Here is a 27,869-nt window from a genome sequence, read left to right on the forward strand (position 1 = left end):
TGCAGAAGTGCAGTTTAACTATTCTCTTTCCATCACTTCACTGCTGGCAATTAGAGTAATTATGCTCACTCCAAACACTTCTCTTCCTCTCCCACACTCCTCCCCTTCACACTAAGAAATAACCAGTTTTTGAACAACAGACTGCTTCAGTTCCAACTTCTGAAACACCTTTCTGAAGCAGCCACACAGTATCCAGGCCAAACCCCCGTGTTACAGTTACAATAATCCTACAGATCGCATTGGGTACCTCCAAAGCTCAGCTGCTGCCCAGGTGCTGGACCAGCCACGCACAGCCCTGTGCCTGTGTCCACCAGCACTCCCCAGTTAGCTTCACACAACAGCAACATTGGTGATGAGTTTTGGCTCTCTCCAACAATCTGCCAAATGTGAGACTCTAACGACCTAAGTGAGATGGGGAGCATGCCCACTATGCATATATATTTTCTCAATTCCTTCACCATAAGCAATTAACCCCGTTGCCACAATGCTTTATTTCTCATTTTAAAGAGTTAACAAGCAAAGTGAAACAAAGAAATGTAGAATTCAGTGATTTCTCTCTCTCACTGGAAACAGAGATTTCTCTGAATGAACTGTGTAAAAGATGCTTCCCCCCCACCTTTAGTCATCTGCTTAAGGACATGTGGACCAGACACAGCAGGATGGATACAAAGAGAGATGGATATCTGAATGTAGCATTCACTTGAAGAAGCAGATTCGTCAGTGCTTTAACAATTTCTCCTCTCTATGGATGCTGTTGTCACCAACTACTGATAGCAGAAAATATGTGCTGCATCCCCTCCATAAGGGCTTTATTTATTATTATTATTTTGCAAGTTTAAAACTTTGAGAGCAAATCCATGGAATTTATGCTTTCATATAAATCTTGCTACCACTTAGGTGCGATTCCATTCAACAATCATCATGCAACCACATGAGAGGTGATATTAAAGAAAGTAAAGCCTTTTTGGACTATCTACTCAAGTAAACCTTCCCAACGCTGTGTCCATAAAGCATCATTCATCACCTATAATCACCTGCATCTCAGCTCTTCTTTAGTACACATCTTAAGAACACAATGTCTGTACAACTAAAGCTACAACTCATAATCAAATCAATAAAAATTACTTTGACTATTAACTTGAAATTCATGCCTTTTTAAAGTCCTTTTCTATTACTTGATCCAGAATTATTCCGTAACTTCATCTAGAACTTGAATAACATGAAATCTACAGACTATTTCAAATTATTGGGTAATTTCTACTCCTTAACAACTTTGAGTATCTTCTCTCATCCCTATCCACTACAGGATATTTTAAAAGGGAACAGTGCTTAACATGAGTGAAAGAAAATACATTGCATCCCAGTGTTACAGTGCCCAAAGACTCTACAAAAAGGATAAAGAATAAGGTGCAAAAGCTCAACATAAAACAAAATATGGTGAATTTTCTATTGGGATATCAGCAATGGCAATTAATCTGAAGTTGTAGTAAAAAAAACTGCCTTTACTAGAATTCAAAACCCAGAAAATATGAAGGGCAACACAACTGCCAGAAGCCACTCCAGACATTGAAAAATGTGGTCCCTCCTCCTTTCCTCCCCATCCCTCCCCTGCTCCCTCATTCCACAGCATTCATTGTCTGCTCTGACCAGATCTCACCCCCCCCTTCCCACCGCCTTGCTGAGAAGGTCAGCCCACAGCTGGGTCCTGGAAGCTGATGCCTCCCAGTGCTGGAAGGAACAGGAACAAAAGTCTGGCAAGGGCAGGAACAGAGGAACAAGCAGCACAGTGGCAGGGCAGGAGAGATTCCCAGGAGAGAGCACACAGGGGTCCCCCCCCCCAGTAACACACATTTGGGAGATCAAAATACAAAGCTGATTAAAATTTGTATGAAAGAGAGCTTTAATCAAAAGAAAACCAATGGATCAGCTGGCTGTCACTTCTTGTGAGTTCAAAATAGTTTTTCAAAAGCCAGCTGGATATTGTTCTGGGCAGCCTGGTCCCAGCAGCCCTGCCTGAGCAAAGCCTGGAGTAGAGGGCCTCCTGAGATCCTTCCCACCTCAATCAGTCCATTATTAACATCAATATCATGATATATATTAAAATATAATTAAAAAAAGAACGGTGAAAGAAGAGATAGGTCTACAGACCATGAAACGCTAACACAGGAAGTGGAAACTGAGCTGTTACTTCAGGCAAATGCTCAAGACATTGATAGCAAGCAGAGGTACTTCAGGCCAGCACTACGGGAAAGGAAACACCCCAAAGGCAGAAAGGATGGCATCCTGTTCTGCTGACAGCCTCAGCCCTAACTTGCTTGGTACCTGAACTCTGACATAAAGAAATGCATCTCCATAAAATAACACTCTAGAAGCACTTGAGTAACCCAGGGACCACCTGAGCAACTACCTATTCATTAGTTGAGGCCAGCTGAGCTTCATGTCAACTTGTCACTCTGTTTAGCATCCAGCCTCTAAGATTAGATCATTAAACACAGGTATTTACTTACTGCTTGTTGTGAGGGCTTCCACATGCTGTTCAGGGGGCTCTTGGAGTGAAGTCACCTCTGGCTGCTGCCCAGTCAGCTCCTGAGGTGCCGCAACATCTCCTGGTTGCTGAGGCTCCTGTGGTGGGACTTCAAGCTCCAAGTTGTCTTCATTAATATCAGGTACAGGTGAACTTGCATCTAAGGCCTGGACAGTCACAAATCAGATGAAGAATGGTAGCAGAGGAGAAAGAAGAAGAAAGAAAAAGTGTCATCAGTATCAGGTTAGCTTTTTTTGTACAAAGCATTGTTCTTCCTTTCTCATTTTGGGTATATGCATGCACGCATTTGGAAGAATACTTCTATGCTTCTGTGTAGCATCACTTCTTTTTTTAAGATTATTAACTTCAATAAATCAAAACACTACTGTGAGAAAAATAAGAGACAGACCGTAATCTGGGATTATTTATTGTACTCCTCTCCTGCATGAAGTATGAGGAAGAGGCAGGTCTTACAGACAGCCCTATAACCTTGTGTAAAAATACATTTCTAGTGTATCTTCTAGCATGGAGGAAAGCGTTGGGATAACACGAATCTAGCTAATGGAAAGATAATTTCCATTCTTCAAGTTGTTTGGCACAATTGCTCTGATATATACAAGAATTCTGCCTACATTTCAGCCTTTGGTATTGCTCCTCTGCTCATGTACTTATCTCATGATCATAAGCAGTATAGTTACAGAAAAAAAAAAAAACACCTATTCAAGACAGAAAGTATCCATATAAATCCCATGTGGAAATTCAGTGAAACTAGGATTAAAACTAGAGTTTCAGAGCCTCAGTTACTAGGTAGAGCTCATCCTTAACAGAGAAAACAAGTCTACAATATTTCAGGACTCTGCACTATAATATTTGAAGCTTTTTTCCTAAATTTGTCATTTTGAAAAAAACCTCTCCTTCAGTTTCTATATTTGATACATTTTAATCACCTCCGGGATGTCTATAGGCTTGTCATGTAACAAAGGAAGAGATTTTTAAAATAAAAACATACCTAAATTAAATTGTGTTACATATCTAAATTGTGTTATGATCACTTAAAAGAAAACAAAAACAACTCCTTCTATACACACTTCTTTACCTTTTGTTTGTTTAATTAATTAGATATCCAACTGATCGTATTCCCCTCCAACAGAAGCTGTTTCAACTAATTAGACACATCTCAAACCTCTGCTCCTGAAGTGCAAGTCTAAAGTTCCTCTGATGGAAAAGCAAACTTTAATTACATATCATTTTCTTATTACCCTGCTGTACTCCCAAAATACTGGCATTGAAGACTTGTTAATTAAGTGAAGGAATCACAGACGCACCCCATCTTCCAATGTAATGCAACATCCAAACACATGAAGCACCAACCTGGGATCATAAAGACGACATGCTCTTGATGAGCACCTTCCAAAACAGCACTTTAAAAAGGTTCTGAATGGGCAGATCTATTTACTTATTTTTAGTAACAATTGGCTTGCTGCAGTGAAATTCCAAATCAACACACAATGTGCCAGGAAAAGGGCTTCCCTCTTATCTTTCAGCTTCCTTTTCACGTGCCAGGCTAGATACGAGCAAAGTGCCACACAGGCGAGGAACATGCATTAGGCTTCCCAATCTCCAGTTCAGAAGCCCTTAATTAAGCCAAATTGTTTCCACCTGGTGTTGCTGCACTCCTCAAAGCTGCCTTTCACAGCCACATAATCCACCTCAGGAAAAAGGACACCATTCTGCATCACTGCCAATACCACAGATGGAATAATTTGGCTTCAGAGTTTTCACATGCTGAGACCAGATATTAAATAGAAGAAATACGGAATGGCTCAACACTCGGATTGCACTCCCACTTCTCACATCATCCTTTTCATAAATCTAAAACACAGGAACTCAGAAGGAATAAAAATGCCACGGCACTGAACAAAAGGATGTAAACTCTGAGCCGATCTTTCGCAATTGCAAACAGCATTAATTGAATGGGTAACAACCAATTAAAAACTACAGACAAAGAGACACAGAAAATAACACATTAACTTTTAAATTAACTTGAGACTCCTCATTAGAAATTTTAAAGACTGTTGGTTTTTGTTTTGTTTTTGTTTTTAAATATACATACTACATTGCAGTCATTTGTTCTTTTTTAGACTTTTACTCCTGCAAACACCAAAACCACCTTAACTTTACTAGTTAGGCACTTAGCTAACTGCAGATAAATCCATGGATGGATATCTCAAGGAGACACGCTCAGACTTAGCACCAACAACTCTTAGAACTCACAAGAAAAGCAACAGCTCTGAGTATTTTAGCATTCCTCACCTTGTTAAAAAATGCCTTTGCCTTTCTTTTCACATTTCCAATAAGGCATCTAAAGCTAGACATATTTGTAGAATTATAGAATGTCCTGAATTGGAAGGGACCCACAAGAATCATTGAGTCCTACCCCTGGCTCCAAACAGCATCACCCAAAAATCAAATCCTGTGTATGAGATTGTTGCCCAAACACTCTTTGAACTCCAGCACGTGGGGCCGTGCCCACTGCCCTGGGCAGCCTGTTCCATGCCCACCAGCCTCTGGTACAGATCCTTTCCCTAATCCCTAGCTGCCCCTCCCCTGACACAGCTCCATGCAGTTCCCTGTCACTGACACAGAGAGCAGAGCTCAGCTCCTCTCACAGAGAGCTGCAGCCACCATCAGGGCTCCTGTCAGCTCCTCTGCTCTGGGCTGACCCAACTCAGGGACCTCTGCTGCACCTCACAAACCTTGCCCTCCAGACCCTTCATCATCTTTTTAGCCCTCCTCCAGATGCTCTGTACAGTTTTCTGTCTTTATGTTGTGATGATCATACCTGCACCCAGTAGCAGGTGAGACCACACAGCACAGAGTCTCAGGAGACAACCCCTCCCCTTGGCTGTGGCAGTGCTGGGCCTGATGCACACCCCCCAGAGTACAGCTGGCCCTTCTGGCTGCCAGGACACATACACAAATTGTAGAATTCAAATAAGTAGCCAATATGGGTCTGTGGACTCCAGAAGAAGATGAGGTATATAGGGATTAGGTACGTCAACACAGTACAACTTGTCTCCTTCTTAAACCAAACCAACAGTGAAATCACAAGCTATTATCACAGTTAATCCCCCAGTCCTTTATTTATTCTACAGTTGCAATGAGTTTAGGAAAATAGTGACTACATATGAATTTTGATCATGTATGTTTGAAATGATAAGTCACTGGATCTAGTAAATAACACTTTACATCTACCAAATGTGATGATACTTTCTTGTATGAAGAACAGCAAAATTCTTACATTTCATTCTAAACAATACTAAATGCTAAGACCAGAAGCAGTTTTTTCTATCAGCTCGTAGAATTATAACTTTTTTTCTCTCTGTACATCAATTCGGTTTTGAAAGCAGGACATATATTTCAAAGTATGGTCAGACATAAATATATGAAAAACTCAGTAATTACAAATTTGACCAGATTCACAGCACAACCCTGCCCTTCGAGGGTGCAGTGACCACTTTAGCCCAGCCTCTAGGAAAAGATTATGATGTGATTCTTGGCCACTGGAGGGCAAATTTAGATTTCCAAATCAAGTAGTCTCTTTACTTACACAAAGTAAAATACCAAAACTGATAAAACAGTATTTTTTTCACAAATTAAAATGCGTACAAAGGAGAAGAAAATATGTACCTTTTGGAGCAAGGAGGGCTCATAATGCAAATGGAGACAACAGCAGGTTTTTTTTCTTTTCTTTTTTTTTTTTTTTTTTAAAAAGTTTCTGTTCTGAGAGAAGTTGCTCACGCTCTTTATGAGGGTCAGTGCAGTCTGTCCCACTGCATTAGTTCTTGAAAGAAACTAATTTCAATTTTCACTCACATTAACTGCTTCATTTCTCTGCAAGGATCTGAAGCACAGTTTAGACCAATTATCTCCAATTTACTAGCTGTGTTCTTAATTCCACTGAGAATAGCGATAAAGCCTAGTTGAATATACAGTCAAAGTTTAGAGAGAAGGGTGAAAAAGCCTTGAAGATGAAAGTTTTGAGTATCTGATTGTTCTACACTTTATTTACCTACAAGTAGAGACATTACTGTTGGTACATTTATTAGTATTTATCAGGTTTCCATGGCACCCATTCATAGCTCTCCTTGGATTATGAATTAGCTTATGAATGTGTTGTCGCATAAATGCGGCAGAAACTGAAAAGACATGGTTATCCAGTTCACTGGTCCTTCTGTTTGATCACTCTCGAAAAACAAAGAGCCATCAGTGATGGAACACTTTTGCTTCTGTCATGCTGCTTCTATAAATCATGCAAATAATTTCTGAAGACTTCCCTCATACCCTCAGCAAAGACAGAAGCCAGGCACTGATGCACAGCTAGTCAGACTAAAACGAACACAGCTTGTTGACCACATCAATCTCAATCTCACCTACATTGGTTTCTGCTCCATTCTTTAAATATGGAAGTCTAATGGTTGGGCCCAGCATTAAATGTATACACCATCCATAAAGATAACGTAAAGAACCACATGAGGTGTGGATTAACAGATGATCACTGATTGCTTATTTCGTGTTAGAGCATGTTCACTCATTTGTTCACTAGCATGAATGGTCTAGCACTACGCAGCCTCTTCCCCCACCAGGAATCATCATTCCCAGCATTCCTTATACCAGACCCAAATCATTCCAAGGATTCCTCATACCAGGACCAAACACACCAGGGTTAATTTTGCCTCATTCCGTTAATCCTGCTACACAGATTCTACGTTAGATTACTAAAATAGCCAGATCCAGCTGTCTGAACAACTGAGCAAACTAACGTAAAGGTCTCTAGTATTTTTCCAGAAGTTTAATTCTGAAACTTTGAGAAAGCTTACAGTAGTTTGGTCAACTGAGGAATTCAGATCCTTACACACAATGATTCACTGAAATGTCTGCAAACAACAGTATTTGGGGGGGGGGAAAAACACACAAACAGAGACCAAACACAAAACCAGAACAATCTACCCCTGAATTTAGGTCATTCCAGCTCTTTGTTCACAGTAGGTTGTCTTGTTTCACATTTGTTAAGGATTGCAAGTCCATGGGACACTACAAGTTGCACATGGAGATAACAGAAGGCCCTTATTCTATAAGGCACATACTTAATCTCAGTATATTTTTTTGTTTGCTTGTTTACAACTCCCACAGATGAAGTCAAGAGTCTTCTCCTTACCTTTTACTCCTCAGAATTATCGCCTTCCGTTCCAACTCTCAGTCTGGCTTAGTTGTGACATCTTCTTATCGGTGATTCCCCTCTTGGCTAAAATAAAACTGATGGTTTTATTCCCAAACCATCTCTGCAATCCTTTTGAGACTTGTAAAGGAAGTGCTACTCTCAGGCTGTCACTGGTTCATACTGTAAGCCTGAATCAACACTAGGTCTCACACCTCTCAACTCCTTCTGCATAACCATCCTAGGATACAACTAAGGCAGCACCCTAACAGTTAGAAGGCCAGAGCACAAAGCAGGCTTCCATAACTAAACACATGGCTTGCATTTCCAACCAGAATGATTTCCAAAGACTGTGTCACTCCTCTTTGCATCTCTTTAGCTTCTCCATCACATCAAACGCAAACTAATTGCCTCAGCCTTCAAAGCACCCGACACTCCCTCTGCCGCCTCCTTCTTATCTCCTGTGTGATTAGGGGTTATTTCACGCTTTCAGTGGATCCCTGACACCAATTTCCATTGTGCATTTTTTTCAATTAAGCACCTTTGTGCTCTCTCCTAAGTCACCCCACAGGCGGAACTCCAAACATCGGCACACAACGACATCATTACCTTCCTTCCAGGTCTGAGCAAGTGCTCAAGAGAGAAGCCAGCCCTGTCCTACCAGGAGTTCCCTGTAGCTTGCCTCTGGGCCAAACACTTCTAACTCGATTGCTTTTTAACTAGGGCCTTTAAAGATGCTGTTTAAGGAAGTTCCTCTGGTACTTGATTAAGTTTTACTACCAATAACGTACAACTCGCTTGTATTTTCAAGGCTGGCTCAGCCCCACCCTGTCACCAGCACACAGTTGTTAAAACAGCAGATGTATGTCTGTCACAGCTGTTATTTGTCATGCATGCAGACAATAAGACATTCTGACATCTCAGTTGGTAACCTCTTTAGAAGAGACAGTTCCAAATATTTACTGTCTAGCAGACACTTGCTCTCATTACAAGGCAGGTAGCGTAATCAAGTTACTGCTCAGAAATGGGAATTACCCAGAAAACAGTTTGAATGATCACTGCTCTTGAGCAGAGGCCCTTGCATGGGAGCAAGCCAGGAATTCACCACACTAGATTTTAAAGCCATCAAAATTCCCGCAGAACATTATCTTTGCCAAACTTCTATTTTGCTGCAAGAACAGCTTGATGCTCTGCCAGGGTTTTCTTTCTGGATTCTACCTTTAAAACCTTTCCAATGCAGAGGCAGTCAGCTGCTTCAACACAGCCCTCTGCTTTCCCAGCAGGACCACAAAAAGAAACCTGCATTAAAATCAGTACCCTGGACTTCTAAATGAGATAAAAACACGGTGGATCACACATGCTCTGTCTGAGACGTCAGCAGCATGACACAGCTCTCCTAGTACTGACCATGCAGCCTGTAGCTACATTCCTCTCACTGAACCTGAGGGCACTGCTCTGAGGGGCAACAAATCAGCACATCTCTGCACTCCCTCTCTGGATTCTCAGCATAGGAATGGGAAGCCAGACAAGAGGAGCATCCCTGCTATGAACAGGGAACAAGCCCACCCGTTAAATGATGGCACCATGCATATTCTTGGCTGCAACCAAGAACAGCATCACCTCGGTCCCGCTTGCTTGCTCTCATCATCTGCTGCCTCCTTTGCCCCAGCAGCCAGCACACTTTGCTAAAATGCTGGGGGAATGGTGGTACCAAAGAAGCCAAGCAATTTTCTGTGCTGCCTGTTTGCTGAAGGAGCTCACTAAGTGCCAGAAGCCACCAGTGGAAGCCTCAGGCTGGGGAGGAGATGGGAATACAGGGCCTGTGCTGACGGGTACCTCAAAGCTAGCTCTTCTTAAGCCCTTCTCAGGCCAATCTTTGGTTCACCGTGCTACTCAGGACAGAGTAACAGACACGTTTCAGCAGCACTGGTGGGAAGGGTCTTCATTCCTCTCCTGCCCCACACACCCAGATATCTGCCACAGGTGTTTGTCCCGTCATGGCTCTGGGTCTCAACTGGGCATCATGAGGCAAACAAATCCACTAATACTTCAGGAAACTTGTCCAGTGCAAAAACCTCCCTACTGTTTCCTGAAGGTTTGATGAGTTTGCTTGGTTTATGGAAACCTAAGGTGAGCACCAGTGTGACACAGGGCTGTATTGCATGGGTCAAAGCAGGGAAGATGGGCAGGGCATGAAGAAAACATTAGGTGAAGAGTGGTATTTCTTCTGAAAGGGCCAGGAAATACCTAGATCAGATGAACCTTCTGTGGGACAATGCCCTGCTCACTTATTTCAGCTACACTGTAGGCATTGCTGCACAAACCCAATGAATTCAGTCCAGATATGTGAATGGGTTAATACCTCCATCTACCTGTCATTGCTTCCTGCAGAGAGTCTTCCCACAGTATTGTGCACAGCTGTGCACAATAAGGATCTATTACAAAAAAACAAACAAACAAACAAAAAAAAAAAACAACAAGAAAACAGCCACCAATTCCAAGTCCCACTGCAATGCTAGATTAGAAACTCTGGAGCTGCTTTAGGTGCAAATCAGCAGCAATTTGTGAAAAGTTAGGGCTAGCACCTGGGATCCTAACTCCTTCAGCCTACATTTAATCTGCAGTACTTGCAAAACAGCACCCAAAGGCTCTCAAATATCTTTTCTACCATAGTAGCCCAAATGCTTCACACGCCATCTGACATCTCCAGGGCTGCAGAAGTGAAACACAGGCCCACGTGCTCCCCCTTGCAGTAACCAGGACACCTCGAGACCTGGTATTCAGCCAAAGAGTCACATGGGGATAACAAGGCAACCTAAAGACTGTAAATTTGGGCCTTTCTCAGAGAAAAAGCAAACAGGTTTTCATCTAGTGCAAAATAGGACTACTATGAAATACTGATTAAATATTCTGAGGCGTTTCAAGTGATGAGGAAGCAGAACTGCCATGAAATTTTATACTGCCTATTGTAACAGTTGCCCAGACAATGTATCTGAAATTTACTTGCCAAGGCTCGCTCAAATTGGATTACATAAAGGCCAGTTCTTCAAATTTTTCATTAAAAAGAGCTGGGATGAGTGCTTTAATTTTCAAAAGCATGAGAAGGGAGACCATCCTTTAAAATGACACCAGTGGTTTTTTCTTTTTTGCAAACACATTAGCTCTTTGATAGATTTCTCCAGGGGCACCGCATGATCTGGTGATTTTCACATTCAGAGAGCTGAAAGGAACAGTTATGAAAAACTGTGTCATGAATCTGCATGAAACAATCTCACTGTGGTAAGAACAGAATAAGGGAGATATGAAAAAGAAAAAAAAGAAGTAGGACTGAACTTCATTAAAACTTTGATTTAAAGTAAGAGAAGGAAAAAAAACAGCTGTTCTAGGAAAACCACCATCACAGAACTTCTTACAGCAATGATACACCAAGAGAACTTCCCCACCTTTAATCAACTTGAACGACAAAACCAAACTGTTGGAAAACACGCTTCCTAAAGAACAGAAGATATAAACCACAGTATTTAGAACCAGTCAAGTCTGCCTTGGAGAACAGCATCAATGGCATCTCCTTTTTCTTGCATTAGTTCCCATGAATGGATAAACATGACTATGAATATTGCAGCCCTTCTCAAAGTCAGGTTATCTTTGCTTTAAAACAATCCCTGCGACCAAAGGCTCGCCCTCCAAATTCACCACTGTCTACATTTCAGCATTTGAATTCTAAAGCAGCTCAACACAACTGCTAAATATTTTGTTAACCAACACCAATCCCTACTGCTTATTTGGTTAAAAAGAAAATAAAATAAATCTCAGTTAATTTAAAGTTCGCTCTCAATGTGGTTTTCAAATCTGTCAAAACACGCACAAGGAGGTCTAGTGGAAGGCAGGAACTATGGGAAATTCAACTTGAAAGTTAAATCTGAACCACAAGGTCAAAGAAACAAAGTCATAACCCGTTCTCAAGCTCCAACACACCCACACGCCCGCTCACAGAAACTTGGAGTGCTCCGAGGATCCAACCTCGGATCAGGCTGCACAGCGAACTCCGGGCATAACGTCGCATTAGGTCTCCCCTAACAACTAACGTCTAACCCCAACACGATGCTATGTAAACACGTAGATGCACATAACCTCCCTTTCAGTCCCAGAATCCCCTCAACACGCCTATTCCAGAAGGATAAATGGCTTCATTCATAATCTATTTTTAAACACCAGACGTTTTAAAAGAATTTCTTTCAATTCTTCAACGTCTTTATTTAAAATAACACAGGCTCGAACCCCGATCCCTCCCACCCCCGTTGGTTGCGGGCCGCTGCCGAATCCGTGGGGGCTCGCTTCGACTCCGTGCCACCGGGGAGCGCCGCAGCCACCGCCCGCACCGCGACCCCGCGCCTCCTCCCCGCCCGGCTCTGCTCGGGGGGGCTGCGGCGGGCCCGATGCGGGACTGGGAGGAGAGTGGGGGGGGGGGGATGTGAGAGGAGGGGACGCTGGAGTCCAGCAGGGGAAACTTGGCGCTGGGAGGGTCCCTGCTGCAGCCCCCCGACGCGCCTCCCAGCCGCATCCTCGAGAGAGATGGGGAGGAAAAAAAAAGAAAAAAAAAAGAAAAAAAAAAAAAAAAGAAAGGAAAAGGAAAGAAAAGAAAAGAAAAACAAGAAGAAAGGCTGTGGGAGCCCTGGGTACCACAGCAGCGGCTGAAGGACCGCAGTCAGGAGGGCTCCTAGCACAGCACTGCCCCGGCTGGGTGCGGCCCTCTCCCCCCGCAGCCGCACACAAAAGCGTCGCCGCCACCACCGCCGCCGCCCCCACTCGGCCCCGCCGCCCTCGCCCCCCGCCGCCGTGAGTTTTATGACTGCGGCGCTGCCCGTGGCGCAGTCCCGGCCCAACCGCCCCCCGCACGGCCCCCAGGATCCCGCCGACCCCGGCAGGTGCCCGCCGGCGCGCAGGAAACTTTCCCCGCGCTGCGGAGCCGCCGCCCGCCTCCTCCAGCCCCGCACCGCCCCGGCCTTACCTTGGCGGGCTCCGGGGGGGCGGCGGCGGCCCCGTCCTCCTGTGGCGGGGCGGACGGCTCGGCGGAGCTGCCGGCGCCCATGGCGCTGCCCCGCACAGCCGAGCGGAGTGGAGCGGAGCGGCAGAGACTCGGGGGGCGGCGGCGGTGCGGCCGGGAATGAAGGAGCGCAGCTCTCTGCGAACTCCTTTAGGGAGCGAAAGGAGGGAGGGAAAAAAAAAAAAAAAAAAAAAAAAAAAAACGAGAGAGAGGGAGGAAAATCACCTCCGCCCCTGGTCCCCCCGCCCGTCTCCCGCTTGCTCCATCACATGAGCAGAGCCCCAGACACGCCTTGCAGCATCGAGCCGGGCTGATAAGGAGCAGCGGCGACGGAGGAGGGGGGAGGGGGGCAGCGCCCTGCCCGCCGCCCGGGGCCTCTCTCTTCTCTTCTCTCTCGTGGGCACCGCCGGGGCGGGAGCCCTGCACGGACCCCAGACCCAGCCCGCGGCCGTTCCCCTGCGCTGACTCAGCTCTTTTACCTCCCCTCCGCCCACCGAAACCGAGCCGGCGCCCGCCAATGCCCTCGGGGCGCTCCGGCCGGGGGCTGCCCCACGGTGGGCTCGAGGCCCCTTCGCTACCAGCGCCCGGGGGTTGACGACCTCAGCCGTGAGGGTCGCCAGGGGCATGTCTGGGCTGCGGCTGGTGCAGAGCAAGCAGGGATCTATGCCTTAAACGGGGTACCACGCTGCAGGCTATTTTTTTTTTTTTTCTTTTCCATGCGGCACAGGTTCTCATTGATTAATTCCTGCTAGACTGCATGGCGAGCTGAGCAGGCAACGTGGTAGCTTCCTTCCCGACCCAGACACACACATGCTGTGCCTCACTTCCATGTGCCACAGGAGTGGGACCAACGTGCACACAGCACGCCCATCCAAAAGGACCCCCAGGGAAATGACACGTACACTGAGATAAACCAACCACGGTGTTGTGTTGCCGGAGGGAGCCGCTCCCTGTGAATCCCCCCATCTTCCACTGAGTTCATAGTTCAAATCAGATATCGGGGACATTTTCCTTTAGAAAATGTGAAACAACCCTCATCCATTGAATCACTGGATTATTCAGGTGTATATATATATATATATATATATATATATATATACATACATATATATATATTCTCTTAACAATTTGCTCTGTTAATTGCCTGCTCTCTGCACATAGTCAGCTTTTTATGTAAAGCCATCAGGCCACACCAAGTCATTGCATGACACAGCCACTGCAGCAGTACAAGAACCTTGTGGAGCCTCAGCAAGAACCAAACTGCTGCTGGGGATGGTGCAGGCAGAACCACATCCCTCCCTTCAGCCCAGCCTTACTCACCCTCATATATATGTGTATAATACCAGGAACACATTGTCCTAAGGCCACTTATCTCTGTAACAGTTTTCTTAATCTTTCATTTGTTTATTTATTCCTCATCTTCAGGAAATTAGTACTGGCACATTCGTTTTAAGGAAAGCGGGAAAAGGGAGTGAAAACTGGATGTGTGGTTGCTTGGCTCTGGGAGGTATAAGTGAATCCCAAAGCCATGTCCAGCCCCTGGGAGCAGCTGCACCCCAAGGGCAAAATCCCCACTGAGTAATTCCCAACATTTCTGGCTTCTGAGCCCAGAGACACTGACCTGTTCTCACTTCTGGTGCTCATGTAGTGCATCGGTGCTTGGAAGTGCTGTAGATACAGATGTATTCCAGACTAGCCCTACAAGATCTTTTTTGTAGTAAATTATCACTAATAATGTGCTTGTGATGGCAGAACCAAGCCCTCAGCAGCTTGCAGGGCCACCCAAAGGCCAGCCTGTCTGCTGGGTTCCCCTCAATTGCAGCCCCGCAACTGAGTGGGCTCCTTGGGCTTGGAACTGAGGGAAAATCGGGGATCCTGCTTAAGAAGGGAAAAGTACCATAATTCAAGTTCCGTGCCATATCATTTTCACTTCTCGTTGGCCACCAAATGCTTTCATTGAAAGCAGCCTCCTTCCTGCCATTTGAAATTGCTCTGTAGCCCTTCTGCTCATGGCTTGCAATTTTTGCTTTTTTTCCTGGAGTAACTCCAGCAGAGGGACCTCAGGACTTACACCCTTGGCCCTACTTTGGCCCAGAAGCTGTTTGTAGCCTTTCACCATGCTCTGTGCCCTGTCTATACAGCAGGAATAGTGACAGGTGACAAGACTGACTCTGGCATGGGCTCTCTCATGTTTCTCTTCCACCCATGTGCTAGAAGGGTTACTGCCCAGACCTTTGCCCTGAGCGGTGTGACTGCCTCTTGCTACACATAGGCCTTTCAGGCGTTAAGTCTCTTCGGCTTTCCAGTAAGGAAGAGCCACATGTACTTCAAATGGTCCTCTTCCCAAGGCACCAAGCAGCACTGTTGCAAGAATATTCAAACTACAGACAGAAGTATGCATGGTTACTTTTCAGAAAGTCAAAAATATAGTAATGAGAGTAGTGCTGGCACATTAACCACATCTCTTGTCCCATCTATGATTTTGCCCCATCTGCAACTTGTGGCCTTGGCTTTGGGTTTCCCTGTCAGTCTGGCTGTGTCTGAGGAGCAGTGGGGTGGCATGGAAGACTACGCCTCTGCATCTGCATCCCTATCTCCAGCCCAGGGCACCTGGTCACAGGTTTGTGCAGGAGCTGAGGTGGCTGCCTGGAGTCCTGTTCACACCAACACCCTGCTGCTTTCATCAGTAGGAGCCACACTGGGATATTTTTGGCATAAATGGTAAGTGGAAACATATCATGTAAGTGTTCTTGAAATGGGAAGCTCTCGAGAACGTATCTTAGATCTGGATAGAGAATGTAGTGCTCTGACTTCTCCTCAGCTGTACTTACCATCTATCTTTGGCCTTTCCCTCCCCCCCCCCCCCCCCCTTTTTAGCCAGTTGTGATAGGAAATCCCAGGATGTTGCCAGAAATAAATGCATATACCTAAGGAGTTAATACATATCAGCCTAACAAAACATTAGCAAGAAGGAAGAAAATGACAACAATAGCCATGTAAAAAATAGTTTGCTTGCAAGCGGCCCTAATTAAGCCATAGGAAGAAACAGCAAGAAAGGAAAACAATTTGCCTAATTACTTTTTTTTTTATTAATATTTATTGGGAGCTAAAATACTCTAAAAAATCACAGTGATATACAAAATGTAAAAAAAAGAGAAAAAACAAAACAAAACAACAAACATCTCAATCTAAACCATTCATATCCCAGAGGTTATATGTATCAGAAGAGATCTATTCATGTGTATTTATGTGTGTGTGCAATTTATAAAATGATCTCAAGTTTGATGATTATTTAGGTAAAAACCATATATTTGAATAACAAGTGTGTCACCCAGTGCATATTTGCACGTTGTAGCTGGTCCCAAATACCACTGCTCAATATCCTGCAGCCATTTTGGAAGCTCTGCCCCCACCCATGGTTTATTTTCTATCCTTACTCACTCCTCACTTACTCTGCTCTTTGTGGGAGTAGTTTGGCAAACACATGAAGCTTCAGTAGTCCAATTATCACCACTACCTGAGGGCAGTTCTTCAAAGGGCACAGGACAGGGCAAAAGACTGCAGCAGTCTCATGACCCACTGGGAGTTTGACCAAAGAGATGAATGGCATGGTCTGGTCACTGCCCAAACAATGCGGTCTCCATTTCTTATTTTCCCTATAACTTTCCTGTGAGTGGGGAAGGCTAGATCCAGATCTAGTTTCCTAGTAAGCATCTGGCTGTCATGAGGTATGGCAGAATAAATAATATGGTGTGCAGATGCAAGGACTGCAGGGCGCCAGCGTGGACCACAGCTTGCAGGCAGGGACAGTGGCAGTGGCAAAAGTGGAAAAATGTTTCCTCAGTGGCAGTGTTTTATCTGCCACATAGATAAGTGCATCTGACCCAAGAAGCCTTTCAGCCAGTGCTCTGAGGAAATTCCTCATCAACAAAAGAATGCCCATGGGACAGAGATAAGGAGGCAGAGGAGCTCTTTGCAATGCCATTGCCCCATTGTCACAGCAGCAGGTGAGCGATGCTGCTTTGTACTCAGGAGGAAACCCCTGGGATTGGGATTGGGACTGAGAGAAGCACTGCAGAGGAGTTCCTTGGCACTGCTGGCATTGTCAAGGCAGCTGAATGGAAGGGTTCTGCGGCATCAGGTGCTGGGACACCTCTCTGAAAATTAAATTTTAATTTTGAACGGACTCGGAATAATTTAAGTTGTAATAGACCTCTGGAGGTCATGTTCTTGCTTAAAACAGGACTAGCTTCTGTTTAGATGAGGCTGTTCAAGACTTTGCTCAGGCAAGTTCCTGTTGCTTTTCACCTCTTTCTGGGGCTTGTAGTGATACGCTTCCAGCCTGTGCTGCTGAGGGAGTCCTCAATGTCCACAACTAGGACCCAGATGTAAGGTGTCTGTTCTTTGCTGTTCTTTGTCTCCCTGCAGTCTCTGCCAAGCCTGTGTGTACCTATCTCCCTTCCTGAGGTGTGTTGCCACCACCACTGCCCCAACAGGCACCTGGCCTTGCCCACTCTCCAGACTGCCAAATCCTCTCTCAGAAGTCCTCTCCCATAAATGGGAAGAAGATCATGAAGTTTTTCTGCATCCCTCACACAGAGATTACCTGCTCCTCTGGCCATTTTTCGTCATATTTCATGGCTCCTGGCTGAGCTGAGAGACATTTGCTGTGTGAAAAATGGTGTAAGGTGTGTGATCCGTTCTTTGTAATGCACTCCCAGGGAAACTTTGGTAACTGCAGGTGGGAAACAGCAAAATGCTTTCTGGATCACAAACTCCAGCAAATAGAGCAGGAAAACAAATTTTAAAGGAAACATGCAGACCACCAAGATCTCAGTGCCATCACATTCTTCCTCTGGCCTAAACAAGGACCATCGTATTCTGCCACTGCCCACCCAGAACGCTGCAGAAGGGATGATTTTCCTAGCTCATTACCTTGACCTTTTTTGCAGCATTCCTCTGGCTCTCCACAGAGCAGTTTTTAGTCTTTGGCTTGAACAGCATTCCTCATCTAATGCTACCATATTTATAATCTCTCCTTCAGTGCTGATGATGGTCATCACCATTCTGCTTTTGTGAGATCTTCAAAAAAGAGATTTTGTGCTTTGCCTTTTGCTGGGGTAGCGTCCTTCAAAGTCCTTCATTAAATCATGCCTTTGATAGCTGTCTACAGAAAATGGATTGGCTGCAGACATGTGGCTGATCTATGATCACTGCCTAGCATGCTGGGCAACCTTCCTCATTTCCTCATCTTACACTTATTGGTCTACAAGTACCTGTTGCAGTATCGCCAGTCTTCACCCCCGAGCCTGAGAGCCCCTCCTTTATTTATCCCAAGCCAGCAGTTCTTGAGTGGATGGGTGACACAGTTCCTATACTCTGAATGGAGGGAAGCTCTTAGATCTGCCCTTTCCCTTACTTTAAAATTAGGCTGTGAATCTCCAATGCATGCACTTTCGTTCTGTCTGCTAGGCGCTATGTTGAAAATAATGAAAATAACAGCTCTGTCTATGAGCTGTTTCTCCAGTAATACAAATAATAAATAGGCTTTAGCTATTCATAATTTATAACTTTTGTCATGACCAATGAATAGAAATGCTAGGTTCATCGCTTGACTGACAAAGTACAAAGAAACATCCAAACTTTTAACCAAAAGCTTTTAACCTTCTGTTAGGGTGATCAAAAATAAGCTTGCTTCCAGAAAAATATCCAAAAGAAAGATAGCCTGAAAGATAACCATCATGTTTCAGACTTGTGAATAATTTCTGAGCTGGGACTCTTAACACAAAGTATTTTTAGTCTTTTTTTTTCTGTTGAGACACATGAGATTATTGATGTGCATAAGATCATTTCCATCATCCAGGTTTTGTCTTAGTTATTGTACCAGAGGGCATTGGTACACCTGATAAGCAGAAAGCTTTGGAAATTGAGAGAAATGTCTACAGCCTTTGTGTGGGTCACTGTATTTGCCTACAGCTTAGAAAACAAAAAAGTACAAAGCTGTTAGGTAAAGAAGTCTTGATGTAGAGTGTCAGGTATAACTGACAACTAACTGATCAACTTTTGCAATATTAACACATCAAAAGGTGACACGTTTCTCTCTAAAGGACTCCGTCTTTATTTGTTTATAGCAATAACAGCAGATCCTCAACCAGTCTGGTTGCCTTCATTGTAACAGCAGGAGCAATGACACGACTGGTGTCATTTCTATGGTTGGTCATACTGCCGCAGAACTTGAAGTGATCTTTGATAAGATTTTCAGTGAAAGAAAAGAAGAAAGAAAGACAGCAAGAAAGCCTCTCCCACGTCAAATTCTTCAGGCTGACCTGTCAGCTTCTATCTTACTACATTTGGACTTGAATTTCTCACCAAGGTCAGAGCAGATTAGAAACTACTTTCATATCTGACAGAAATATTACTCCCCTGTGAACAGGGGGTGTATCTTAAATGTGGAAAAAGGGTTCTGTCTTCTCATTCAAGCTGTGTGGAGGACATGGAGGCTTCTCTATTAACTCTAATTTGCACCAGCAAGTCATCATCTTTTCCTAATCCTACCTTTCCCACTTTTGTTTGGATATAAGTAGTGGGCTCTGAAAACACCACTGAAAATACCAGGAAGACATAATAAGATTTGAAAGATCTTATGATCATCTCATGATTATCAACATTTCTCTTTATTCTGTTTGTGGGAAATGTGAATATTTTTTTTCTTTCTAAATCATGCCTAAAACACACAACAACAAAGTTATGTGCAGCCGGGCAAGGGCTTTATTTCAGGAGTGACCTCAGGACTCACATTTCCTCTTGCCTGAAGCTCAATTCACTTTTGTAGGGAACTTGCTCAGTGGGAGACATGTTTTTCTTAAATGTTCAACAGCTGCATGGAAGCTAGGCAGAAGGAAAAACAGAGAGGAAGGCAAAGGATAAAAAAAATAATGTTGTATTCCACCCTTGTCTTTTAAAACTCTGGTTCCCTCAAATAAAAAGTAAGAAAGGAAAGTCTGAAAATCCTGATATGATGAAACTGAGACCCATCGGCTGAATGGCATGCCAGAGGTCATGAAGAAGTCTGTTGCAGAGATTGGAACAAAGCACAATATCCATTTCCCAGCCATGTTTACAGAAATGTCTAGCTCTGCCAGAATTAGTAATGGGATGCCAGAATGAAGAACAGCTACAGCTTTTTTCAAGCACAGATCTAAATAACACAGTGCTGCAAGAGCATGTGAAAGCAAAGAGAGAACAACTTCATGAAGCGTCTTTATTTTAGAGAAGCCTTGCAAAATAAGACGATCTGATGAGGAAGATGTTTGGGAAAGATGTATACTAGTTGAAAAGAAAGGTGACTAGGCAAGGTGAACTCGTGGTACTGATGATCAAAATTTACCTGAGTTTCTGTCACTTGGTCACTTGGCCTTCCATGCATGTATCTCACATTCACTTAACATGTCATGGATTGAACCGCATGCCCTTATCTTCTGAAGTGACAGCCTGCAGTAGCAGAAGCAGTTGCTTGAAATAAATGAGAGGAAAGGTTTTCCTGGTTTACTTTCCCTGGGTGGGAAGCCTTTCTTAGCTGGAAATCAACTTTTGCATCTTGCACACATGGAATAAAGGAAAAATTAAAAAGAAAAAATGAAGTGGCCATCAGCAGAAAGGTAGGGTTGGTTGTTAAGGACTCCAAAGACTGAGGAAGGAAAGACTGGATAGGGAAGCAAAGAAAATCAGTACAAGGTGAGAGGTACCAAGGAGAATTAAAAAGTGAGAAAAAGGAAGCATTACACAGAAATTTTCAAAAATATAGTGCTTGGTTTGCAAAAAGGTTGCAAGAATAGTTTGCAGAAGAGCTATAAAAGCTTTATTCCGATGAATGGATGTAGTTCTATCAATCACTTTTAGGCAAAAATCAAGAGCTATCACTCTGCCTGTGCACCTTTAATCTCTCATCAGTCTATAGGCCAAGTCCTCCTTGCTTAGCACTGGTTGTGGTGGGGAGAGGATGGAGATGATGCTGAAATCAGTCCTGATTTACCTGACTCTGTCTGCAAGCAGAAGATACTGCTCTTGTTAAAGCAGCAGGTCTTCCATAAATGCAATCAGCACTTTCAGGATATTCTTCCAGGCACCAAGACAAATCTGAGCGCATGAGGCGGGATCAAGGTCTCTCAAAGCACATAGTTCCAGACTCAGAGCAAGCATAGTTCAGGCATACCATGAGGAGAAGCAATGTCAGTGTTTCTCTGCACCAGTGGTGGCAAAGCCCAGGCAGGATATTGCGGGCACCTAAGCCTTGTCTTCCTTCTTCAGTTCCTGAGCACTGGGCTGTACAGGCTCTGCCAACATCCCACCTAGATGCAGATCATACTTTCAGAGGGCTGGCTTCCAGGGCCTTCTAGACTGTGCTCCCTTCAGTTTTCAGCACACCTTCTCGAGTGGCTCAGAAATAACCCTCCCACCTGCCACCTCATGGGAAGCTACAGAGGGGATGTTACTTGGGGATCAGGATTTATCAGAGCAATGCCTTTTCTGCAGGGATGTACAGCATGCCCCAAGGCCTCTGAGAAGGACAAGACTCCTTACTATTGTGGGTGCTGTTTCATAGCTTATTTCTCGTTGAATCACAAGCTGTAAAATGCTGCTCCATTCTTCTGTGTGGATGTGAGCATCATCTTGTGATCATGGCTCAAAATCCAATCCTGTCAGCAGAATTTAAGTCCCCTGGCAAAGCTTAAAATCAGTTGTTTTGAACAACTCTGCTCCTGAGCAGTCCAGTAAATACCATTGGCTACTGTGTCTGGGAAAGAGCTGCATTACGAACACAGGCAGTTGGCAAGTTCATGATGTGACAGCAAAACCCAGGTAGATATTATCAAAGCTTACTCTTGTGAGTAGCTGGTGCTGACATAAATCTGCTGCCAGAAAGATGGTGGTGAGACTCTCCCTGCCGGGATTGGGAGCGTGGCAGCTTCTATCCTCAGGTTGTCAAGTCACCCAGTTCATATGGAGATAAATTATGCCTTTTCTTTTTTTTTTTTTTTTTTTTTTTTGTGAAGGGCTGCCTTTTCAAAGCATGTTGCTCTTTTCAAATCTCTAGTGCTTGGCACAGCAGGATGAAGATTTTGTTATCCTTTGTAGTTCTATGTTTGTTTGTTTGTGAGTACATGTGAGAAGTGAAGATCTAGGCCCCTGTATCTCTCTGCATGCAGATGATTTCTGCAGCCTTCTGCAGCACAGACAGTTGAGGACAGTGAGCGGCCCATGCACAGAAATGAAGAGGCTCAGGCTGGCCATCAGCCTGTGACCCAGAGCCAGAAGCAATGGGAAGAGAGGCACTGTCCTGCTGGGGTACACCAAGGGACTTTTAATTTGGCACTGTGAAGTTGATACTGTTCACTATTGGATTATTAGGGAGAAAATGATCACTTCATGTAAGTTTATGAAATAGCTTTCTATTTCGTAGCTTATGCTTTTTCTAAGCTCTAATATGTAGTGACCAATACAACTATTGAGGAATGAAGTGTTGCTTTTTTGTTATATCTGTCTTACTATGTATTTTAAATCTGATTTCCAGAAGCAATAAATATATCTGGAAACTACTGCAGCTTGTAACCATTCTCCTTCTCTTGTTATGATTTTGTCATTTTAATTTCTATTTCTGTGGACACTAAATCAGATTCAATTGCTTTGAACATTAATTTCAAATTCATAGGCCATTTGCCCCAAAGCGTGCAATAATGTGTCTACCTGCCATACCCAAAAAGTAATGTGACATATGACTGGAAGCAGCTGATTAATAATTTTTTCTGTCTAGACATCCAAACTGCAGTATCAGGCCTATTCAGATTGCTTTAATGTCCCAGTAGGATTTTCTCATGGCTGCTTTTTCAAGCAAATGGAAGTTTGGGTGGCTCTGTTCTGCTTTTTTCTCCTCTTGACCATACAGAAACTATCAGTGCAAACACAGGGGAGGATAAACTGTTTGGATGATGACTTTCAGTAAGGAAGTGCATATACATCCATCCAAAACACAGCTCAAATCTGCTCAGAGCTATGCTTTTCCAGATTCCCCAAAAGGCAAGAGTTCTCCTCATCTTTGTGGGCTAGAAATATTGCAGGAGCTAATTGCCCTGATGTAGCTGCTGTGGTTGACCCATGGACCCAAGAAGATCCATTCAAGGGAGCTGGACTTGTTCAGCCCAGGAGAAAAAAAGGCTGTGGGGTGACCTCATTGCACCCTTCCAGTACCTAAAGGGAGCCTACAAAAAAGAGGGGAGTCAACTCTTTGGAAGTGTAGATAACAGCAGGACAAGGGGAAATGGTTTTAAGTTGAAGGAGGGAAGATTTAGGTTGGATGTCAGGGGGAAGTTCTTTACTATGAGAGTGGTGAGGTGCTGGAACAGCTGCCCAGAGAGGTTGTGGATGCCACGTCCCTGGAAGTGTTCAAAGCCAGATTGGATGAAGCCCTGGGCAGCCTGGTCTAGTATTAAATGGGGAGGATGGTGGCCCTGCATGTGGCGGTTGGGTTGGAGATTCATGATCTTTGAGGTCCCTTCCAACCTGAGCCATTCTGTGATTCTGTGAGGGAGTGGATAGTGGTGCAGAGATAGAAATTCCCTTGGGGAAAGGATTGCCCTCTCACAAATTTTTACTCTTGAGTGCTTCCACCCCCAATGCAGAACTAAATACAGCATCAGTGGCACTTTAAATATTGTTCTTACAAGACAGTGTTTCTTCTCACCATGTCCTTGTACAGTGCACTCAGCTATGCCTCTTTGTTTGTATTTTAGCTTTGGAAATTATTATGGGGAAAGGGAGGAGAAAGGCTTCTAGTTACAATGATGGTTGTAACTATACTTCTGGAAATAGCTAGTGAGTATGTGATCCATGGCCTCAGCTGATCCGGGAGGCCAGTGGCCTGCCACAGGAGCATACAGACCTTTGCAGAAGGGGAGAGGGAATCTTCTGTCAGCTCTCAGGTTCTACTTCCAAAACAGATTCCTCTGCAGCACTGTTCCAGTCTTCAGGAAGAGGTTGGAGCTCTGGTGCCCACCTCTGCAGGGTTGGCTGCACCCCTGGCCAGGGGCTGAATGGCCAGCACTCCGCCTCAAGCTTCTCACCTGTTAGTTGAGAGTAGCTGGTCTCAGTGGAGGTGTTCAATTGGTTGTTACGCTGCATCCCAGTCCTCCAAAAGCTCCCATACTTACACATCTCACGTTTCATTCTCTAGTACATGTGCACAGGTTAACATCAGCCTCAGCCTCAATAAAATCATTTAAGATGCTTTTGACTAAAGATGCTGGCCCAGGTCATGAAGCAATCTGTTACTTACAGATTGTAAACATACCTTAAATTAGTTTTGATCCTAGTAACTCAAAAAAAGAGAGGTTTTTGAGAATGTGAGTTTTCTATATTTTACCTTTTTGCTATACCTTTCATAACCTTAACAACAACAACAACAAAAGCTGAAATAACTCTTTTGAAAAGAGATAGAGTATTCCCTTTAAGCCCCATCTGTGGCTGTTGCCGGTGGCATTTCACTCTGTAGCTGCACTTTGCAGCAGAGGTCTAATCCTTAGCACTGATGTTTACAGTGGAAGAGTTGACAGATCCATAAATATGGAGACTAACGAGCACAGCTATGCTTAAAATGTTTCTTTGTGAAGAACACACAATTTTCTTATCCAAACAGAGAGAACATCTTGTTGCTCACACAGTATGCAAGGTCATGTCAAATGGTGCAGTAATTTTTTTGTTTTTTGCTAGTTTTACTTTCAATGCCATCATGTTCCAAGTCCGAGTGTTCTTCTACGATGTCTCCATGTCCAGTTTTCCAGGTATTCTGCTTCAGAGGCTTTTGTCTATCCTCAGCCAAGATGGATGTATCTGTTAATAAATTTAGGAGGAGATTTTTTGAATGAATAAAGTTTCTTTGAAAATGTTGTTGTCTTATTATTATTATTATTATTATTAATTAATTTATTTTTAAATACTGCATAATTTTCTGTTTGAAGCAAAGATTTGAAGAACCTGACCACTGGCTGTGTCCTGTTTTTCTGATTCACAGTCAGTACAGGTGAAGAGCCTGCTCAGATAAAAGATACTGGATGAGTTAATGTCAATGTTTATTTTTATATTCCTTCATTCTTCAGCTCCTCAGTTACACAAGGGGGAAAGCACAGTGAATTCAGCAAATGTTTACTTTGTGCCAGTTTTCCAGCATGTCTAGACTCAATACGAGAATCCACACTTTTGCACTTGAGCAAATGAAGGAGATGAATAATTTAGTCATTGTTTATTGAAAGCTGATGCAAGAGGCAAGTACAATGGAGGAGGACTAAATGGCTTAGTACTCTGCTTTTCAGGGGGCATCCTTAGTTACAGAGTAAAGTCCTATTGTAATGTCCCATGGTATCCATCCAAGGAGGAAATATTTGGGAGCATTCCATTAGATTAAAAACATGCAGCCAAGTAGTCGTCTAGCAAGATAATGCTCTGTTACAAATACGTAACATGGGTAGGAGACATTGTTCAATAGTATCTCAGCAAAGCAATCTTAATCCTTTTAAACTGTCCTGCTTTTTATACTTATTCTCCTTGGTCATGAAAAATGCCATCAACATTTTCTGCAGATATTTTTGGTGATGTGGGATGAGATTGCTAAAAACTGCATGAGAGAATGTAGGGCCACTACATATACCTTTAAACTTCAATACAGGGAGTTGTACAGTGTCTGGAAGAACTTTGATTCTAAAATGCCACCTATTTTTCAGAGAAAAATAATTGCAGGCTCTGATCCAACTGCTACCGAAGTCAAAGTGAAAAAATGAAACTTCAAATGCACAGAATAATTATTGTTCCACATAATTTTTATTTAATTTGAAAGTTAATTTCTAGGGGCTTTCTTACTAATCTTACTGTCCTGCACAATTAAACAAAGTAATGACACCCCAAAATTTAGTGTCGTAAAAAGACACCATAGAATTTAGTGTCAGGGTGAACTTTTGAAAAAGAAAAAAAAGTTATTAGTGGAAATGTTCCTCCTCTCCTCTCCTCTCCTCTCCTCTCCTCTCCTCTCCTCTCCTCTCCTCTCCTCTCCTCTCCTCTCCTCTCCTCTCCTCTCCTCTCCTCTCCTCTCCTCTCCTCTCCTCTCTTTTTCCCCTTCCATTTCTCCTTTCCTTATTCCATTTGTTTAGGTTTTCACAATCTTTGTTATGCTTACAAATACTCACATCAACATACTGTGTTAGCACAAAGGAGCCAAGATTGGTGGTGGTTGAAAAAAAAGTTTAGCTGCAAGTAAAAATTAACCTGATGTCTGTTTACATAATCTAGGCAAAATCCAAAAAGTAAACACAGAATGTTATGAAATAGCAATTAAACTGCCAGAATCATTCACTTTTAATAGTCTAATAATATTAAGTATTTTTTAAAAACAGCTTTTTAGTCTGGCACCCTCTCTACTCAGGAATGTTCTGCTTCCATCCAAAAATGCAAAAACGCATTATGTGTGTCAGTAGTTTAACCAAAGCAGAGGAAATATTTGAAGATATCTGAAATATGAATTATGTAAAATAAATCTGGCACGCCAGGCAAAGCAAGACCGTCTTGTAGAGCTGTCAATGTTAGTCTTTACATCCTGATCTGGGGGAGCTCCCTTTTGTACAAACAAAATGTACAGTGTAGTCATCTGCCATTCACTAAAAAAGTAAATAAATTCCCCTCAAGAAGAAGTGGATATAATTTTCTCAAAACAATATTAGAAACATGGGAACTTAAAAAAAAAAAAAAAAGACTTGTAGTCTCGTAGGGGAATAGAAGTCTGTACCCAAAGAGAAAACATAATTGCTCTGTCTTGTCTGTGTTTGGATCTGTGCTATCCAGGGCACCAGCAGTCAATGGCATTTTTTAGCAATTTCACCACTTTTGAAATGCATTCTCAAAGCAAAAAGTTCAGGATAATCTTTTCAAATTACAAATTAGAAGAAAGCTTTCTTGTGGGATTATCCAATGGGTTTGCCATCTTCTTCAGGATATCAAGACATGCAGGAAAAGCTTTCCTGCTTCTGGAGGAGAGTAGGAAAGAAATCAGGCAGCACAGCTGGTGAGAAAGTACCCCATGTTGGGGTAGCACAATGCAGCTTGTGTCAGGCAACAGTGTGGGATGGATGAGGAGAACTGTCACATCAACTGTTATAGCTACAACAACAATTTCAGAAGGTCTTGAGTTGTAGAGAGGAAAGTGCATTTTTCCTTACATCAGCCACTGTTAATAGATTGAAAATAAGAAAGTTTTTGGTCATGGAAGCCATGTGAGTTTTTGAAGTAAAACATCATATGCAAATAAATGTTTATCAGTTCTAATACTTGTTATACTTTGTATAGCAATCCATTACATGACCTGTGTTAATGCAGCAAAAAGATTTACTTCTGCTTCTTATGTGTAGATTATAATAATTTTGTTTCTACACATTATCTTGCACTGATTTAACTGTCACCTTGATTTGAAACCATTTAATTAAGGCAGCATGAAATCAGTGCAACAACCCATTTGAAGCAGATTTATTCAATTTGATCAAACCCAGGAAAACTGTGGTTCAAGCTGAGCTGAAATAGGTTGTTCTAATCTGATTTCACAGGGGTTTTGTAGCAATATAACTGCTTCGGTTAGTTAGGCTTGGAGCTTGATCTCTTTTTTGCTCAAACACTTGTTTGAATACAGCCTTTCTTTCTAGAGAGGCTACATTGAAATAGACAGACTCGGCTGCCAAGGACTGAAAATACTGAAAATGTGTCAATACATAGGTAAGTTCTATGCACATGCTTGCGCAAGTTAGTACAGATATATTTACATACAGTGCACGATTTGAGTTCAGTCATAGTTGCCTCATGGCTCAGAGTCTGCAATCATTCCTTTCTTAAGAGCATTATTGGCAGCATAAACTCTTGGCGAGGAGGAGTCTGATCTCAGGGTTGGCTGCAATTCATGCCCAGTGTGAGACACATTAGCCAAGGCCGCTGTACATTGCTGCTCCTGTTACTGCATGCTGCCTTTGAGACCAAGTACAGCATTACCCAAAGCAATG

The 27,869-nt window shown here is 43.3% G+C and overlaps 1 protein-coding gene across 1 annotated transcript in view; it reads right to left on the reverse strand.

Moving 5' to 3' along the window:
* Window positions 1–12,951, reverse strand: part of AKAP12 (A-kinase anchoring protein 12) — a 31,344-nt gene extending 18,393 nt beyond the window's left edge. Inside the window, exons 1-2 of the mRNA XM_048936136.1 lie at window positions 12,751–12,951; window positions 2,508–2,691 (exon numbers count right to left, since the gene is read on the reverse strand). Of these exons, the coding sequence (XP_048792093.1) occupies window positions 2,508–2,691; window positions 12,751–12,831 (265 nt within the window). The 5' untranslated portion in view covers window positions 12,832–12,951. The remainder of the gene's footprint in view (window positions 1–2,507; window positions 2,692–12,750) is intronic.
* Window positions 12,952–27,869: the final 14,918 nt, after the last annotated feature.

This window comes from Lagopus muta, chromosome 2 (assembly GCF_023343835.1).
Source record: "Lagopus muta isolate bLagMut1 chromosome 2, bLagMut1 primary, whole genome shotgun sequence".
NCBI lineage: Eukaryota > Metazoa > Chordata > Aves > Galliformes > Phasianidae > Lagopus > Lagopus muta.